Here is a 19,518-nt window from a genome sequence, read left to right on the forward strand (position 1 = left end):
ATTCTGGGTTTTCGACACAGAGCAGAAGCTCCCCTGCGAGCTTCGTCGCTTCTGACGAGGATTGCTCTGATGCAGGGTTAGAGCCGATGCAGGAGACCCCCACCCCCATGTCGGGGGTTGGGCGCGCCCAGCGGGGTTTTTGGAAGGGCGGGGAAGCTTTTTTCGGTCCGCTCCCGGCGCGGTTGGCCGGGCGGGGAGCTGGGGTGCCGAGGGGGCGGAGCGCTCGGCCTCGGGTCCCACGCCGAGCGCGGAGGATCGCCCGCGCCGCCCCGGGCCGCCGTGCCGCGGCGACCCCCCCGCTGCCCGCCGCCGCCCCCTGCCACCGCCTCCCCGGCCCGCCCCGCCCCGCCGCCACCTGCTCCGCGCAGGATTCGGCAGGCGAGCCCGGCGGGGACGGCCCCTCCCTGCCCCGTCCCCCCGCCGCGCCAAATGCTGTGCGCGGGGTCGCCGCCGCCGCCGCCCACCGCGCCGCGCCCCGCCCCACGCGTCCGGTGCCGGTCCGGCGCCGCGGGGGGAGGGCTGGGCGCAACGCTGCCCGCTGCTGCGGGGCCCCCCGCGATGGACAGCCCCCCCGCGCCGCCGCGCGGCCCCGCCGCATGCCCCCTCCGTTCAGAGGGGGCGGGGCCGAGCGCTGGAGCCGCAGAGCTGCTGCCGGCTCTGGCCCCAGCCACCGACCCATCGGCTGATGGAACAGGATCTGAAAGCTGTGGCCGATCGGCCACGCCCCCCTGCCCAGCGCGACAATCGCCCCCCCCGCTCAGAGAGGAGTCTGAGCGAGTCACTGTCCCCCGCCCACCCCCCCTACGGGGCCGGGTCGGCTGTGGGAGATGATAACGGGGAAAAAGCGTTGTCTGATGTGCACGCTTTCCCTGTCGTGAAATCGGATGAGGCTTTTACTCCGGCATCCCAGGTGAACCAGGCTGCTGACCTAAGAGAGCTGCTGCCTGAAGATGCAGCTTTGCCCAAGCCAGTTCAGGGAGCTGTGGACGTGGGTCCACAGCATCATAGCCATGATGACCCATCATGGGCAGTCCCGTTTCCCTTATCAAGGGACGTGGCAGAAAATAATACAAGCTTCACTGAGGCAATTCAATGGATCAGTGCAGAATTTGAGAATCTGATCTTGCCTTATGTAATAAGAGGTTTTGCAACAATGATGCTTGAACCTCAACAGGTTTTTACCTTTGAAAGAAATTGGAAATTCCTAGCTGGACAAATGGCTGTCGAAAATAGCCACCTGCCTCGAGATGATCCCTTGTTTGGGGTCGGAGTTGACCTACTTATGGGGAGGAGTCAATATGCTTGCCCTGATGTGCAAGCTGGCCTTTCTCGCACTGTCTTAGATTCGTGCAGATACATAGGGATATCTGCATTGATAAAAACCAAGTTATCCTTCTCCCCAAAGCAAGACTTCTTAGACATAGCACAGAAGCCAGAGGAAGCTTTTCCTAAATTTATAGTGCATCTGGTGAAAATTTTAGAGATGAGAGTCAAAGATAGTACCTTAAGATTGATATTATTGGAGCAATTAGCAAGAAGTCATGCTAATTCTGCTTGCCAGAGGCTCCTGGAAACCATTCCAGAGACTTCTACTGTCCTGGAGATGGTCCAGACCTGTGCAGTTCTAAACACCTGTGATTGTATGGTGATTACCCCAACAGCTGCTTCACAGCCGGCAGAAAAGAGGCAGAATGATGGACATGAGACACAGGCAGATATTCAGCCTAGTGGAGAACAGGAAAAGGAGGCACAGAAAGTGACTCCCTTGTTTTTCTGCGCACAAGGTGTGGGTCCAGACCATACTGCAGAAACATGCGAGGCAGTGGGTCATGCCGAGCCCACGCCAAGCCCGAAAACTCGGAGGCGAAGAAAAAGACGAAGACGTCAGGGGGACGAAACAGTTTCCCAAGCTCTAGAACAAGAGCAAAATTCTCTGGCTGGTGTACAGCCATCATCTCAAGTGTAGGAAGTGTTGATGTTGCCACATAGCTATGGTCAGTTTTCCTTGGACCTTGCAGTGGGTTTCTACGTCCACATCCTATGTTGCATGCATTCTTTGAGAAAAAGTCAATTGCTCAATTTGTGTTTTCTAAGTTCTCTATCCTCAGGTTCTGGGATCTTTGCCACGGAGGTGGCCGCTGAAAGTCTGCTGAGCTGCCTCAGGTGCATTGGACTGATCCTGAAACCTTGTGCACCCTGTGCCACCCTAGTGCCACCCATCACAGAAGCCTCTTCGAGATCTGATTGACATGGACACGGACTGGCATCCTCTCTTTTCCTATATGGCCTCCATAGAGACTTTGGATCCTGTGGAGCTGCTGGACAAGGACAGACTGAAGCAGTGTGATGCTGAGAGCCAGCGGAATGTTAATCATGGACTCAGAGGAATTGTTTGCTATGGCTCAGTTTTATGTATGGTAGCCATTGTGACCTCTGTGGGGAAAGGGCACGTTGTTTGGGGGTTGTGGTTTTGGGACAGAACTTTTGGGGTTCAGAATTTTCAATTGAGTGGTTAAATCTTTCTTGGAATGCTCCTGCCTTTTGCACCGTATATTCCCTTGTATCTTATAAAAATTTAAAAATATGAGGGTGTTGGTTGAATTATGTTAGACTATGCTCGAGATATTTTGAGCAGGTTATTGCAAGGGGTTCAGGGTGAAACCCTGGGTAGCAAAGGCAGAATCAGACCAACATGTAGCCCTCACACCGTCACCTAAATGAAGGTCGGTGAACTTTAGACAGGTTTTTTTTTCTTTCTTTTTTCCTGTCATAGAATTGTTCATTTTTCTTTTTTTGTTTTCTTTTTAATATACTTAAAAGGGTGAGATGTTGCCATGAATTTTCCTGGTTTGCTGAGCGTTCATATTAAAGGAGAAACATGCAGTTTCTCACGCTGGTGAATTGTAAACACAGGACCATGTTTTGTAAATATTGGCAATGTTATGAATACTTTCTCCAAGACAAGGGGAGGTTGAATGACAGCCTCCTGGACCAATGTGACAGGAGAGGTGGCGATACCCTTCTCCAATCCATGGTCACCTTGACACAGATATATAATGGAAAAATAAACTAAGGGCAGGGTCTTCTGCCCTGCTGCTGTTGTTACACCCAGATCTGTGTCCCCAGTCTGTGTTCCTGGTTGGGCCTCCACGGTGATACTCAGGGGTCAATTGACGAGGTGACTTTAAATCAGTGTCCCCTTTCAATAATTCAAACAAGGGAGACAGTTGTGCGGTGGTTAGTCCTAAGTAAGGACGTAACCAAGTGATGACACCTACCAGCTTCTGAGCATCATTCAGTGTCTTCACAGGTTGCACAAATTACATCTCCTGGTGACGGATAGTCCGTTCCAGAATTTTGACACCTAAATATTTCCAGGGAGGTTGCTGTTGTACCTTTTCTGGAGCCACCTGCAGTCCATGTGAATGCAGAGCATTCAACAACTGAGGCTGTATCCTCAGCAGCTCATCCTTGGTGGGCACAGCCACCAAAATGTCGTCCATATAATGAGAGACGTGAGCGTCAGGAAACTGCTTGCGGACTCCAGATAAGACACGGGCCACATACCATTGGCATAATACCGGGGAATTTCGCATTCCTTGAGGCAAAAATTTCCATTGATATCTCTGTGCTGGTTTGGCATTGTTTATTGTTGGTACCGTGAAGGCAAATTTTGGTCTGTCACCGGGATGCAGAGGGATTGTAAAAAAACAATCCTTCAGATCCACGATGAGGACCGGCCAGACCACAGGAAGCATGGTAGGCGATGGCATGCCCGCCTGTAATGTCCCCATGCCTTCCATCACGGCACTGGTTATTCGGAGGTCTTGTAGCAACCTCCATTTCCCAGATTTCTTTTTGATACAAAACACAGGAGTATTCCAGTGACTGGTAGATGGTTCCAGATGACCCTGGTCCAACTGCTCCTGTACAAGTTTGCAAAGGGCGACTAGCTTGTCATGAGAGAGGGGCCACTGATTCTCCCAGATGGGTTTGTCCACCAGCCACCGTAAAGGAGGCGTGGGACACTCTGCGCCCTTCGTCACAGTGGCCCCCATTAAAAATCCGTGGTGATTCGCACCCCCCACGCGGCCAAAACATCCCTCCCCCAGAGGTTCTTAGCAGTCTCCGTAACATAAGGCCAAATCATGGCCATCTGTCCCTCCAGGTTGGTGATGATCACAGGATTCTGGCTCAGATAAGATTGCTTCGTTCCTCCTAAGCCCTCGACAGGTGTCTGTACCAGGCTCAAAGGCCACTGCGGGGGCCAAGCCGCCAGGGAGAGAATGGTAACATCAGCCGCGGTATCTGGGAGGCTGCGAAGTTGAATCTCCGACGGCGTTGCATCAGCCATGGACACAGTACACACAATCTCAGGACGGTCTTTGGTCAGGAGAACAGTCCAGTGGACTTGAGGCGACCCAGTAGAGCCAAAGCTGCCGTCACCGCATGACCGGTCCTCCATCCTGGAAACAGAAGACTTTAAAGGAACAAGTTGAGCAATACGGGTGCCTTTTGGAATAGTCAAAGGGGGGTGGGTGTGGAGACCATAGCATGAATCTGCCCTGAAAAATCAGCATCGATGAGTCCCGTGTGCACAATAATACCCTGAATGATGGCACTAGACCTCCCCATGAGGCAAGCACTCATGCCATCACCCAAAGGACCAAAGGCATCCAAGGGGACCCTGTGTATCTTGTCCGAATTTATGAGGACAGATTCTGCTGTGCAGACGTCAACACCCGCTGAACCGCGGGTGCTGGCTGCAAGCCTGCTAAGCAGACCTCCATCGGTTCAGGCGGGGGCAGAGACACTTGTGTCTGAGCGCGTCTCTGCTTCACGCTGCGTTTCGTGTTTCCCGACACCAGAAGGGGATGGCCATTGGCATGCACCGTTGCCTTGCAATTATTTGCATAGTGATTTGGTTTTCCACATCGAGCGCACAGAAACAAGGGGGCCGTGGTTTTTTGCACTTTCTTCCCCTGTTTTTTCCTGGTTTTGGGACTGCCCTGCTGTTGCAGCCTGCCCTGAGGGACTATCCAAGCAGGCTGCATCACAGTGGCCACTGCTGGTTGTACAGCCATAGCCACAGGCGACTGCACAGCATCAGCCAAGGCAGCCAACTTGCGGCTATGTGTGCTTATCTTTGCACAGGCTTCTGCCATCTGAGCGATGGACGGATCACCAGGAAGTGCGTCGATGATCCTCCTGCAATCAGTATTGCAGTTGCCTCAGGCCAGGTGCTTAAGTAATACCTTCCTATGCTCGGGATCACCGACCTGCTTTTCTACCACAGCAGTCAGCCTTCCTGCAAAATGCAGGAATGGCTCATCAGCTCCTTGAACAATTGTGGCAAACGATTCCTCTGGAGCAGCCATTGCTATGGTCTGGACCAGAGCTGCCATGCCTACCTGCTGGCACTGCTCAAGCACCAAGGGCGCAAACCCAACTTGTCCATTGGCATCGGCATAATTTCCAGTGCCCAGCAGCTTATCGGTATTAACCGTGCGCCTGGCATCAGTTGGGCCTAATGTGGCATTTTGCTGCACTGTGCTGTTTGCTAGCTGACTCCATTTTGATTCGAAAATTTCATATTCGACAGGTGGAAACAGAGCCCGAGCTAGACTCCGGATGTCGTAAGGCGTTAAAAGATGACCGTTGAAAAACCTGAGCATCTGCATTACTTCACCAGACCCCAGGCCATATTTCCCCACCTTATCACGAAGCTCCATCAAGGCTTTCCAATGCAAAGGCTGGTAGGTGTTATGGGTAACACCTGTTATGACAGGGAAAGCCTGGAGACCTCTTGGTAGGGTGGCAGAACCTGCCACATCCCGTCCCGTGGGCTCCACAGGGACAGAGGCAGACACTTGGCTGGGGGCCAGCTGAATGCCAGACCCCGGAGGTCCAGCAGCGTCAGAAACAACATCAGTAGAGCTAAAGAGCCTCTTTTCAGACTCCGGAGGACGATGTGTACACATGCATTCCTCCACTTCCTCCATCTTGACTCTAACCTCCTCCCAAAATCGCTCGTGGTCCTTCGGCCGCACTGTGACATTACAAGGAGGGAGTGTCCAGGTGGAGGATCCCAGAGCGCGGGGTCTCTTGGCCCTGGGAAGGGCCGGCCGGACCAAAGCTGCATTCCCACCCGCGCTGAAATTAAAAACTGTAGCGCCTGCTCCCATCGCAGGCGCAGCGCCGGTGGGAGGCTGCGGGGGCGGGCCCGCTGGCGCTTCCGCAGCCCCGGCGGTGCCTGTGCCCGCCGCAGCACGGGTATAGGGCTCTTCAGTAGGCGTAGGTTCCAACAGAACCCCCGAGTCCCGTGCAGGCAGATTACAATGTGCTGGGACGGGTGCGGCTGGCGGAGCTTTCGCTCCACTGTGCGCCGTGGTCAAGGGCGCCTGCGCACTCAGCGCGGGGGAGAACGGGGGGCGGGCACCGGCGCTGCCCGCGGGGCTGCGTCCCCGTCTCGCGCCGCGATCAACGGCGCAGGCGCGGTTCGCGGGACTGCACCCTCGCCGCGCGCCGTGCTCAGCACCGCAGGCGCGGCCGGTGCAGTGGGGGGGGAACCCAGGAAGGGAGCGGGGATCGGCGCCGCTCCGCCCTTGCCCGAGCCAGCCGCCGCTCGGTCCGGGATCCCGCCGAGTAAGGTTTCACCGAGGCTCCGCCGGCCAATAGCAAGCGGCAGCACCCCCGAAAGGGAATGCACGGACTGCCCACCCAACAGGACGGGGGCCGGCGAAAAGCCGATACAGACCTCGCCTCCAGCGGCGCCCGCCCCCTGCACGCTCTGCAGAGGCGGCGCAGGCGCAGAGGCGCCCAAGGAGCCACCCTCGGCGCCCAAGTGGGGCGGCGCGGGGGCCGGCTCCACCCTTGACGTATCCAGAGGATACCTCGTGGAAGTTCCGCAGTTTGGGCAGAGCATGGTAATGGAATCATGCTCTACAAGGGGCGGGACCCGCGCCGCGGGTTCCTCCCCGCCCGTCAGTGCTGGGAAGGCTTGAATGGAAGGCTCTCCCATCCCCACTCTACGGCGCCGTGGCGCATGAGTGGGCGGGGCCGGCCGTGACGACTGCGGGGCCCCGCCCTCTCGCTGTTCGAACGGCCGGGGCGGGTTCAGGCTTCCCTTGTTCCCCAAAAATTCGAAATCCGAATCGGAGAGGAACAAATCTTCCAGCGCATCAGCCGGAGGGGGAGGAAAAGAATCCTCCGACCTCGGAGACAGGGGATCGAGCCCGGACGGGAATCCCACGTCCGACACCGCGGCCGCGTCCCTTTGCGGCCCCCCACCTACCACCGGGGAGGGGGGGTCGCTCCGAGAATCTGCCGAGATCTCCGAGCTAGCGGGATCCATTTCCCGGAAAAAGAGATCAATCTTTCGCCACACAACTAACAACCTGGCCGCCTCCAGCATGAGGGGAGAGGAGAGAAAGTCCATGAGGCACTCCCCCAAACTGCCCCACACCTCCCCAGAAAATGCGTCCGCCGGATCGCTAAAGAAGCCACGCCCCCGGGCCCATTCAAACAAACCCTGAAGTTCTGCCCAGGAGACAGGAACGTGCTTTCGTTCCATAACAGATTTCCAGGCATCCAAAGCTATGAAGTCCTCTTTCAAGACCGTACCGAAAGGCATTGTGCAGCAGAAAAAAAAGGGGGTAAACCCGCCAAACGACAGAGCCACAGAGCCTAGGGGAGGAGTGAAAGGCACTACAGAGCTCACCCAGACAGTCCTACCACACACACCGGGGTCACCAGATGTCACAGTGGTCACGGAAAGAACCACACGAGCACACGCTGGTGAGCGAAGCAGGAAAAAGGGCGAGTTTATTTACAAAACTCAGTTTTATACATTTCCTATGGTGCCTGTGGATTGGAGGATGGAATTCCACCTCTCAATCCATATTGGTCAAGCCAACTGTCAATCAACTTTCTCCTCCCACCTAGAAATATGTAAACAATGAAAGAGTCAGCAAAACATGGCCAGTGTTTATAGTAGAAAGTGTGATAAGGTGAAATTTCTGACTCCAATATGAAGAACATTACAGAAGGCTTAGAAAAGTCTTCAAAACCAGGGTGACAAAGGTTGGAAAAGACCTTTAAGATAATCAGGTCCAACTGTCAACCCAGCACCACCACCATGTTCACCACTAAACCCATGTCCTCAAATGCCATATCCACATGTTTTTTTAACAGTTCCAGGGATGGTGACTCCACCACTTCCCTGGGCAGCCTGTTCCAATGCTTTACAAACCTTCCTGTGATTTTTTTTCTTAATATCTAATCTAAACCTCCCCTGGTGCAACTTGAGGCCATTTCCTCTCAGACCCTTCACCAGCTTCATTGCCCTTCTCTAGACACACTCCAACACCTCAATGTCTTTCATGTAGTGAGGGGCCCAATACTGAACACAATACTTGAGGTGTGGCCTCACCAGTGTGGAGTACAAATGGACAATCACTTCCCTGGTCCTGCTGGCCACACTATTTCTGATACAAGCCAGGATGCCATTGGCCTTCTTGGCCACCTGAACACACCCTGGCTCATGTTCAGCTGGCTGTCAACCAGTACTCCTAGGTCCTTTGCAGCCAGACAGTTTTCCAACCACTTATCCCATTTTACCTTTACAATTTCTTTTCTAGAGTAATGTCTTTTGCAAAAGACAAAAAGTTGTGGGGAAAGCAAAAAGAATTCTGCAAGTCACAATCTTTTTCTTTTTCATCATTCTTTATAAGGTTCTGCCTCCTCTCTTCCCAACTATGAGGCTCTCACTTCACTGTCACAGTAATCAGGCATGCTGCTGTTACCTTAAACTTCTTATGGGAAAGCTCCTGCAGCAGTCAGGAGCTGTGCAAGGTTTGGAGCTCCCCCTCCCCATTCTGAAACACACATTCCTATCCTTTGTAGCCTAACACTACTGAGGCAGAATGGGAAAAAATGCACAGATAAGTATGGGAATATCCCACTGAAATGGCTTAGTTCGGCTATGACAAATCAGTATGTTACTGGGGCCACAAGGTTGCCCACTCTTCATCTCTCAGCACTTTGCAGCCTAAGCAGAAATGCTGAAAATTACCAAGACTAGGTAAAACCCACACGTGCAATATGGTAGCTGTTGCAGGCAGGCCGGCATTTACCTTTCTCATCTGATTGAGAAGCTACTGAGACACTAATTTTGAAGCTTTGAGAAAAGCTAAGGTTATAGTTAACAATAGATGTCGCTGATTTAGCTGAAATGAATAGATAAGCTTTGCTGAAATCAGTTAAAAGTTAGAGGATGGTTAAAAGAAACCGGATTTAAGATAAGCTACCCCAGATCTAATAACTCATTGCTTGTCAAACAGAGAAACTAATCAATACAACACCAGACCTCCTGTTTCCAGAAACCCACTGAAATAGTCCTGGAAAACAGGAAACAGAGAATTCTACCATCCATCAATCACATCTGCATTGAAAAGGTTGAAAGTTTAGAACGAGGAAGACTCGTTTTACTTCCTCCTTTTGGTGACCACTCCTCACAAAAGGACCACCGACCCATTTCAGGGAACAAACTACGCATGCTTAGTAGCCTTTTTGTCAATTAGCATACGAAGCGGAGAAGAGGAAGTGACAGGGGTATGAATATGCATTTGTATTTTGTGTATTCAACATTTTTGTAAATAAAAGGCTTTGTAATTACCTGTGATCTTTGCAGTGCGCACTAGGGAGCTATCCCACGCGCTGCCCGGCGTTGTAATAAACATACACTTTCTAACTTTAACTGTTAGAGAGTCTTTTGTCCGTCACAGTTGGATATTGTTATTAGATCAATATTCATATTTTAATAAATCACTACCAAAGCACTCTTTGTGTTTCAGGAGTCAGGCAGCCAGGATGGGGCAGGAAGCATCAGAGCACGTGTCACTGCTCGCTACACCTCCCCAAATGACAGAGAGGTCTTTGCAAGCCACACTAGAAAGGAGAGGGAATGGGAAGTACCATGAACCAGTTCGCTGAGCCAATCCCATTCCTCAAGGCTGCTGTCGGGTTGCTGCCATTCCTCGCTCTCTGGCCTCTTTCCTAGGGGACGAGGGAGACCTCCGTGCACCCGCAGAGGCGCAGCCCCACCACTAGAGCGGTGTGTTCTACAACAGGGACAAGCAGGGGGGCTCTTCTCTCTGCCTCCCGCGGCACATGGGCAATTGTCAAAGGCCAAAATGGTGAAGGAAGCCGTGTCTCTGGTGAATGCCAGGAGAAAGCAGTCTCTCCTAATTTAGAGGAAGAAGGGGAGAAACCCATCCAGTTACACGTAAACTACGTTCAATTCCGCGGCTTTCTCTATGCTGGGTGGTGCCGATCCTTCTTTCTATTGGCTGCGTACTTACTCTTCCTTCCCGTTTGCAGTAGCAGTGGCTATCGGACAGAGAAGGAATGAAGAAAAAAAGTGAGAAAGAATTAAAAAACCCAAACAAACAGGTAGAGAAGGAAAGAAACTGGGAGACCTTGATCTTAGGGCGGGAAAGAGCTGAGGGATGCGAGCAGTGTTTTTACAGTAACAACAGAAGAGGGAATAGAGGTGGGAACTCAGGAAGCGGGGTGTGGGGTGTGGATTAAAGCGGCGGAAGAGGAAGAGGGGCCTACGATTCACTGTATCGTGGCGCCTGGAAGTCACTGCTGGTGGATCCGCCCCCCCCCCCCCTCCGAGGGAGGGAGGGAGGGAGGAAAGAGAGGGAGGTGGAGAAACACAGACAGGCCGGCCGGCCGGCTGGCTGAGGCCGTTGAAACAAATACCTCTTTGCTTCACCCCGCCCCCTCAGCCCCCCCATTTCTTTCCCTTTTTTGTTGCTTGTTCGCTTCGCGTTTGGGGGTCAGTGCGTAAGGCGGGAGGGACCTGGCCAAAAGCGACGCCTGAGCAACTCAGCGGGAGCCTAGGGACAGGCCTGGGCAGCAGCCTCCACATTAGGATGTCCCGACATGAAGGTGAGATACCCACGACCGCGGGGGGGGGGGGAGGGGGGGGATGTCCTTGAGCCCTGTACAGCCTCGCTTGCCGCTGTGTGAGGTGGGTCAACATGGCGGCACCGTCGCTGAGACCGGGCCTGTGGAGTCGGTCGCGAAAAGTGGCCATGGTGGGAGGAGGAAGGCGGCGGCCAAGCCTTGCTTTGTACTGTTGCGGGAGGGGACGCCGTGGTCGTGTACTTTTATGAGTAGGCTCTGAGTCCTTTTTCTGTCGCCACTAAGCACGCACGTCAGGCCTGTGCTTGCTGAGGTTGAAGGGCCTACTGCAGCTTGAAGTGGGCCTGGTCTCTGCCACTCCTCACTGGCCCGCGACTCGCGCCTCGTCTCGCCCTGGACAAGGAGTGTGTCTGAGGCAGATAATAGAGGGTAGAAGACAGAAGAGCTGTTTATTTTCACTTCTCTTACTTTAACTTCACTGTTTGAAAGATGAGCCTGAGAGGTGGGCCTGAAGGAATCTGTTTTGGGGGAAAGGAGGAAGGTGTCTGGGGAGTGGGCATCAGAATGGCCTAGTGATGTGCCCTGGGAGTTCTGAATGGCATGATATGAAGGGAGGAGTGCAGAAGAAGGGGAGGTGGGCTTGGCATTATATGCTCCCTGTGAGGGGAAGTACCCTCAGGTTTCTTAGGGTATGGAGGAGGAGGAAAAGGGAATGTGGAGCATAAGGCTCAGGGAGAGCAGTGCTTGGAGGGAGGTGATGCAAGAAGGGTGGCTTGGCATCCAGAAGTGGATTAGGGTGTGGTCTACTTGGGTATAATGAAGATGAGGGAGGAGGTTGCACGGTAGATGTAGAAGGAACTTATGCAGGTAATTGGCTGTGGTGTTGGGATTGGGAGAGAGTTTGCCTTGTTCAAATGTAGTTTGTATTTTGGTAACTTTGGCAGGTTGAGAAGTAATATATTCTTTTCAAGTTTTGTATTTAAAAGGAGGAAACATGCCAATCTAGTAGCAGCTTTTGTAGAGATCATCATCTAAGTATTTTGTGTGTTTGTCCTTGTTCTTTTTGGTGAGTTTTTCTTTATTTTGTTTTGGTCTTTTTGTTGTGGGTTTTTTTGTTTTTGTTTTTTTTGTTTTTTTTTTTTTTTTTTTTTTTTTGCTGTGGGTATATGAAGAGGATAGTTAAGGATTAATAAAAAGGTGAGGAGAATGGAGAGAAAAATGAAAGAAGGGAATTTATGTAGAGAGGAGTTATGTGTAAATAAATTTGCTTGGTTTTCTACCCCTTTTTACTGGTAATTGTACTAATAAAAATATTATGTAGAAGTTCTACCTTATATCTTGAAAGGATAATTTTTGGCTCTGTTAGGAACTAAATTTAGCACCTGTCTCCATACATAATTTTGATTCTCCTAGAGCTGTGAGAATAATATTTTTAAAGGAATTGAGTTATCTTTATTTAATCTTGATGTTTTGAAAGCAATATGCTGGAAGATTTCAATTTTGGGGAGTAATACTGACTTCTAGATGGAGGATTGGTATGATGGCTATTTGGTGTATAGCTAGAGCATTTTGTTAGTGTGCATGCTTGCCTAAGACCAGACTTGCCCAAATCTACTAACCCTTTTTTCTAGTAAAGGTACTAAATCCTCTTGTTTCTTTTCTGATTAAGATGTGATGTATTGTGTGTGTTTGTTGCTTGTTTTTGGTGGTATGGGGTTGGTGTTTTTGTTTGATGATTTTTTTTGGTTTTGGGTTGGTTGTTTTTTTTTTTTTGCTGTTGGTTGTTTTTGTTTTTTTTTTTTCCCAAAGAATGTGTGATAATGCAGATAATGAGGCAAATGTGAACAACAAGAAGTTAAATAAGGGTTAATAAAAAGGTTTTGTGGCTTTGTTGTTAAAAGTACTCTGTAAACTGCTGCTGTGATAGACATCCATGGTATGTGATTTAAAGCAGGGTAGTAGGATGCAGGCTTGTTAGATTATACTGGTTAAAGCCACAAAAGTTGTATGATGTGTTGCAATGTTTTATTAAAAGAGATTTTTTAAAAATGTGTTCCTGACTGATAGAGGTTATGTTTTGTTTTTTTTTCTGGTGTATGTTTTGTTTGTAGTGTAGGGAATAATGTTTTTCTTAGTCTTATCAGCAGAAATTTAAATATGGAAAGAATGTTAAGCATGGTTTTGTAAAAAATTGGAAATGGGTATATTGGTGTCCTTTGAAGTTGCAGATTTTTAAAAATGAAAATAGTTATCTTCTAATAAACCATTTATGGTAATCTTACATTGTTGACATAAATATCCTATATTAGGAAGGAAAACCTCATCAAAGCTGAAAAGATAAAGCTGCAGCAACAGTTGTACTTTTGTGATAGATTTTATAGGAACCTGGTTTGTCTTGAATTTTCTTAATGTTTTTCTTTTGTTCCTCATTTAACACATTGTTAATTTTATATTAGTTATAAGGTTAGGATAAGTTGCCTTGATATAGGGTCTGTGGTTGGGTGAAAGTTGTCAGTCTGTAAGATGATGGAAGTTGTTCTTGCAAGGATAAGGTTCAGGAGAAAAGTGAGCTTCAGACATGTTAATAAATTGTATCACTGCTCTGTGGTTTTTTTTGTCAAAATGGCTTGGTTTTGCCAGAATCAGTTTTGTGATGGGGAAGGATGTGTTTGAGAAGATAAATGCTGGAGAATTTGGAATTCCAATGTCTCAGGCCTCTTAAATAAGTATCTGATGGAGGTATAAGCTTACTTTTAATCAGGGTCTCATGGTGCTTTCTTTACTTTGTGGAGAGAAATTAAGTCCTGTTGGGAGATAGGAAAAGAGAATAAATTTAACTGTTGACCTTTTGCCACTGACTGCTGCATACCTTCAAAAGTGGAATGGGTATAGAACTGGAGAAATTATTCCGAGTGGAGGATGTGAGGAAGGGGAATAGTGGGATAGAAATGTTTGCAAATAGGACAGTTATTTGAGCTGGAGTGATTAGAAGGTCTTCCAAGAAACTTTAGGAAGAGCTAATGCTCAATAATAAGTGGCACAAGGTGAGTGAAATTAACTTGAGAGGATAAGCAATTTGGAAAAACCAACTTTTTGTGTACCTTAGTGTTTACTTCACTGGTATCAACTTGGGAAAGGTTGTGGGGTATCAGTGTAGATAATCATGCTTGTTTTTACTGCTACTGTGTTTATTGGTGAGAGATAAAAATGTTACTGCATTCAAGAAGCTGCTCAGGACAGCAAGGTTGTCAAGTTGAGTACTCAGGAGTTGGGATGTGCCAAGAACTAGATTCCTCTGAGAAACCGAATTCAGCCCTCTTTGAGCACACACACTGTGAAATTAAATAGCCACATATTATCTTTGTTGTGCTCTGCCTTGTCAAGGGTGTAAAGGGAAGGAGACTTGTATGTAGGGGAGGACCAGATGAGACGTTATAGAAAGAAAGTATTTCTGAGAGTTCAGAAGTGAGTACAAGCAGTTGCTTGACTCATACCTTTTACAGTCTTTGGTTCAAGGTTGGAGCCCTTTTTGAAGATGTCAAAGTACCTTGAGGGTTTTATTCAAGTGATTAGGTTTGTTCTTTCTTCCGTGGCTTGCTTGATTGCAGTACATTTTATATTCATGAATAGCCTGTGTGATGGCCTCCATGGTCAGGTCCACCCCTTGATCACGAGCCCATCTGTATGTTGCATCCCTTCCTAGATGTCCTGATGTTTCATGGGTCCATTGGGCTATAAATAGCTCACCCTTCCACTCCCAGTCCACCTGAGCTATTTCAATCTTGGCAGCCTTATCTACCTGTTCATTGTTTTGATGTTCTTCAGTGGCATGACTTTTGAGCATGTGAGCATCTACATGACGTACCTTCAGTCATATTTTCTACCTATGCAACGATGTTCTGCCACAATGCAGCAGCCCAGACGGGTTTGCCTCTGCGTTGCCAATTGCTGCTCTTCCATTTCTGTAGCCACCCCCATAGGGCATTAGCCACCATCCAGGAGTCATTATAGAATGCAGGCCACTTTTTCAGCAATCTCTAGGGCTAGTTGGATGGCTTTCACTTCTGCAAACTGATGAGTTTATCATAGGTGCCTTATAAGTAAAGGCTATTAAAGCAGTTCTGTGACCTTCATGGGTCAAACTAGTATTGGGAGGTGTTGCTATAGACATTTCAGATAGCCGCCTGAAGGAATGGGATCTGGAGAACACTAATTATTAGGCTTAGTGCATGGCATCATATTGAAGAAATTGTATTTAAATGGTGTTTTCACATATATGGATGGGTTTTATACAATGTAATGGTGTGAGAATTACTTCTTGTATCCTGGAAGCAGGAATGATTTAAGCAGTGTGACCAGAAAGCTGAATAAGGAGCTCATCTCTGATAGGGTTATTGAGAATCATATGTAAAAATATGACAACCTGTTCAGGAATTAAAAAAACCCAACACAGCAGTTTGAAATAATTGGTTGGGGGTACAGAACCCAATAATTTGTTGGGGCGTGCTATGATTGATGTTTTTGAATAACTCTATCAGATCAGCAGCTAATGGCTTCTGTTTGTGATGCTTGTATTGAATTTCATGTTAAACTTGCTCCAAACACATTATTCCCTTTCCTTGAATGCTCTTTGTTAATTAATGCTTTTTAAAAAATGGATTTTTTTAACTGTAGAATTATGTGTTAAACCTCTATAAACTGCAAGAATCTGCATTTTTTTTGTGACAGTAGGGACTTGAGTCTCAGCTGTATCATGCAGTTATAGTAGTCTATGCTGCTTTAGTTTCTTTTGGCTCAAATGAGGTAATACCTTTGAATCATTAGATCTATGTAGTTCAATAAAAAATAAAAGTTCAGGAGGTTAGAGAAGTTGCATATAAACAGTAGGGTTGGGAATCCTTTTGTTTTCTACCTGTGGTTGTTCTAAGGCCTCTGCAAATGGTGCAGAAGAAAAGCAGACCTGTTCTTCAGCTCTAACTTGAATAAGTTTGAGCTATTTTTGTAAAATACATTCTGTGGTCAATATTACAACTGCTGCACTAGGACCTTTGCTATACCATACCCCTCTTTGACAGGCTAATGCAGGATTTAAAAAGTTTTGGACATCTGTTGGTATTGTCAGGAGGCTGGTATGAGGTGCCGAGCTATTTCTGAATGAGTGTTCTGCGAAGCAGAAGGTGAGCAGAAGGTGCTGTAAGGTGGATACTGCTATGGCATGTGTGGCAGTACATAGGAAAACAATTCATGCTTAGGATCTCCTGCAGGAGCCAGTATGGGCTAAGATGTTGAAAAGTTTCTTTAAAGTAGTACTAAGTATATGCAAGTTCTATGTTACAGGTAGACTTACTCTATAGGCTAGAGCACCTCCCCAAATGCTACCTTCTTAAAAATTGCTCTGAAATGAATTGATGGAATATCAAGCTTGTGTCTGTGTATGCACAGTTTCTTAGGCTAGTGAACTGTGCTGTCTTGGTGTGGTAAAACAGGGTGATAGAGTTGTATGTTTCTGTCATGTATTCTTAAAAGGAAGCAGGAGAATACAGCACATGGGTAAGACCATCTTATGTGCAGCATCAAATCAAAGAATACTTTGGGTTGGAAAGGGTCTTTAAACTTAAAGATCATGTAGTCCAACCCCCCTGCCATGGGCAGGGACATCTTTCGCTAGTTCAGGCTGCTCGAAGCTTCATCCAGTCTCACCCTGAACACTTCCAAGGATGGAGCAACCTTCCAACTTCTCTGGGCAACCTGTTCCAGTGTCTCACCAGCTGCTTTCAGTTCAAAACTGTTGCTCCTTGTTCTGTCACTACAGGCCTTGGTAAAAGCGTCTCTGTCTTTCTTATAAGTCCCCTTTAACTATTGAAAGACCACGATAAAGTCTATCCCAACTCTCCGAGCCTTTCTTCAGAGGAGAGGTGTTTCAGCCCTCTGAACACTTTTGTGGCCCTCTTGGACCTCATCTAACAGATGCATGTCTGTCTTTTACTGGGGACCCCAGAGCTGGACACAGTACTCCAGGTGGGGTCTCACAAGAGCAGAGGGAAAGAATAATTTCCTTTAACCCACTGGCCAGGCTTCTTTTGATGCAGCCCGGGATACAATTGGCTTTTTGAGCTGCAAGCACATGCTACTAGCTCATGTCCAATTTTTTATCAACTAGTACCCTCAACTCCTCTGCAGTACTGCTCTCAATCCATTTATTTCCCAGCCTGTATTGATCCTGGGGGTTGCCCTGACCTAGGTGCAGGACCTTGCATTTGGTCTTGTTTGACTTCATGAGGATTCCATAGGCCAACTCCTCAAGCTCTTCAAGGTCCCTCTGGATGGTATCCCTTCCCTCTAGGAAATCAACTGCACCACTCAGCTTGGTGTCATCTGTAAACTTACTGAAGGTGTACTCAGTCCCAGTATCAATGTTATTAATGAAGATATTAAACAATATTGGTCCTAATAAAGATCCCTGAGGGACACGACTTGTTACTGGTTTCTACTTGGACATTGAGTCACATTGTATGTGCATCTCATGTTTTTAAAGAAGGTGCTAGCTACTGCAGGTCCATTTCTTGTGAGGGTGAGCATTTCTTCACAGGCATTTGATGATTTCAGACTGCTCATAAATCTACTGAGCAAAAATGAGTCTTGAATGGCTGTCGTGGTTTAGGAATGGTGCTCCCCAATTTAGTACTCCCACTAAAACCGCTGCTGCTCGCTACCCCCTCCCTTTTCCCCCTGCCCCCTGGAGGTGGCTCTACTGGAGAATTGGAGGTACAAAAGGCAAAGATCATGGGTTGAATCAAGAACAATTTACTGGAAACAGCAATGAGATAAGAAAGGAACAGTAACAACCCTAATAACAAAAGTATACAAAAGAGAGAGTGATTCACATGCAAAAAAAAAAAAAGAAAAAGAGGTTACCATGGAGCTCAAAATAGTAAACCATGCCTGACAGCTTTCCCCCCCACCACAGTTTTTTTGACTGGAAGGAAGGAACCCTTTCTCCTTGGTAGCCTCAGAGTCCTGGGCACACCCCCTCCTGGCTACTGCAAAAATATTGGCTGAAACCAGGACAATGGCATTTGAATTAAGCTCAATAGAAAAGATAAGAGCTTATAGACTAACTTTTCTAAACTTAAAGTTGGAACTGTTTGCTCTTCAGTGTTTCAGTTGTCATATCTCTTTCCCCAAGATACTTCTATAGTGTTATCTCATGTGTTTTTTCTGTATTTCTAGCATGTCCCCTCCATTTATTATCTAGGTTTTCTTCCCGAGCCTCTGATTTCCTTTCTACTTCGTAGTGGTCAGTCCATGTACAAACATACTATGCTTGCAGCAAGAGAACACCGGACCTTTCTTTTGAGCTAACAGCATTGTTTTTCCTCTTAGCTTTTATATGCAGATCAGAGACACATGCTTTTCCTGTTTTGTGACGTTACTGTGATCTCTGGACTGTTATTTTCATATCCTAGCTTCTATAGGCAGTTTTTACCATATTGTTCAGTTGTGAACCTCAATCAAATCTATATTCTCTCCTGTTATTTATCAGAACTACTTGGCCTTATTTTGCTACATAGCAGATTTTTAAGTCCAAACCGCTAACTTGTATCTCAGTTGTTATCCAATTTCTTTAGCTAAATATTAGATTTTAAAAATATTGCTTCAATGAATAAGTGAACAAGACTAAAATATACTGACTTAAAGATCAAGGGGAAACTTAGAAAATTGTGATTTCTTTTTAATGTGACTGGATCATATAAAAGACAACTGTCAGAGTAGCTGTTTCCTAATTTCTAGCTATATTTGAAATTTCCTAATTATCAATAATTTTGTAAGCTTTTCTAATAGATAGGTCACTGAAATCATAATTGTCTTGGTGTAGATTTGTCAAACTTCTGTTACTGTTGTTGACCCCTCAACCTGTTAAAATAATATTAAATAATATTATACTATTTTGTGCCTTTTTGTAGTTGTACCTTTGGGTCTGAGTATACAATTAGGAATCATGAGACCTGGATTTTGATGCTCTCTTTGCTTGTATCTCAATCTATGGAGTGGGATACATGTGTTTTAATGCCATGATTTATTAACTACAGTGTTGTGTTGTATATTTCAATGTAATGGTATAAAAAAGTTTGTATTTTCAGAAAGCTAGTTCAGCAAATAAAGGAATATCTCTGTAGCATAGAATCACTTAAATTTAAGAAAAAGGCTTTTTTTATTTCGAGTTCAATGTTTTAATTTTTAAAACTTGGTGTGTATGTTTTGTTCAGATAGTTACTAAATTTGGGATCCTATACTAAGCCTTTTGAAATGGATTTATGTTGAGAATAAAATCACAGTGACTATTTTAATGGAACTGCTTTGGAGTCATTATCCCCCAAATAAAAATGCTCTCAGTAGTGATCTTAATGTGTTTTCAGATTCTAGAGATGCAGAAATAGATGTTTGTTGGCTTTTTATGTGATTCTTCTGTTTTTTAGAAATTAAAGTGAATTCTCTCTTCTTGTAATGAAATTTCCTAATATGATTTGTAGGCTATTGAAATTGTATTTCTATTTGTTCTATACAGTATGTTGATCTGCTGCTGTC

At 47.2% G+C, this 19,518-nt stretch overlaps 2 protein-coding genes across 5 annotated transcripts in view; one reads left to right on the plus strand and one right to left on the minus strand.

The window, feature by feature from the left end:
• Nucleotides 1-1,439: 1,439 nt before the first annotated feature.
• LOC134565115 (uncharacterized) lies at nucleotides 1,440-9,349 on the minus strand. 4 transcript variants are annotated; one of them, XR_010083778.1, is made up of 2 exons: nucleotides 7,744-9,349; nucleotides 1,440-4,466 (listed from the first exon to the last, which is right to left on the minus strand). XR_010083778.1 is itself a non-coding variant. In XM_063424519.1 (2 exons), exons 1-2 carry the CDS (start codon nucleotides 7,631-7,633, stop codon nucleotides 4,443-4,445), a joined length of 900 nt encoding a protein of 299 aa, XP_063280589.1. In that variant the 5' UTR covers nucleotides 7,634-7,684; the 3' UTR covers nucleotides 1,440-4,442. The 4 variants fall into 4 exon arrangements, 2 of the variants coding, with proteins under 2 accessions (XP_063280589.1, XP_063280588.1); XR_010083777.1 differs by having other exon boundaries at nucleotides 7,721-9,349; XM_063424519.1 differs by lacking the exon at nucleotides 7,744-9,349 and adding an exon at nucleotides 6,758-7,684.
• A 1,448-nt stretch (nucleotides 9,350-10,797) lies between these two features.
• Nucleotides 10,798-19,518, plus strand: part of LOC134565070 (E3 ubiquitin-protein ligase KCMF1-like) — a 113,287-nt gene continuing 104,566 nt past the window's right edge. Inside the window, exon 1 of the mRNA XM_063424447.1 lies at nucleotides 10,798-10,956. Within this exon, the coding sequence (XP_063280517.1) occupies nucleotides 10,941-10,956 (16 nt within the window). The 5' untranslated portion in view covers nucleotides 10,798-10,940. The remainder of the gene's footprint in view (nucleotides 10,957-19,518) is intronic.

The sequence above is a fragment of the Prinia subflava genome (assembly GCF_021018805.1).
Source record: "Prinia subflava isolate CZ2003 ecotype Zambia chromosome W unlocalized genomic scaffold, Cam_Psub_1.2 scaffold_33_NEW, whole genome shotgun sequence".
Lineage (NCBI taxonomy): Eukaryota > Metazoa > Chordata > Aves > Passeriformes > Cisticolidae > Prinia > Prinia subflava.

What these genes read in the sequence shown, in the direction of transcription:
- LOC134565115 (XM_063424518.1), bottom strand. Translation starts at nt 7,438, where the DNA reads ATGGACTTTCTCTCCTCTCCCCTCATGCTGGAGGCGGCCAGGTTGTTA. An exon ending in CGGGCGCCGCTGGAGGCGAG is followed by an intron (nt 4,481 to 6,757) that starts GTCTGTATCGGC and finishes GTTCCTTTAAAG; the next exon opens with TCTTCTGTTTCCAGGATGGA.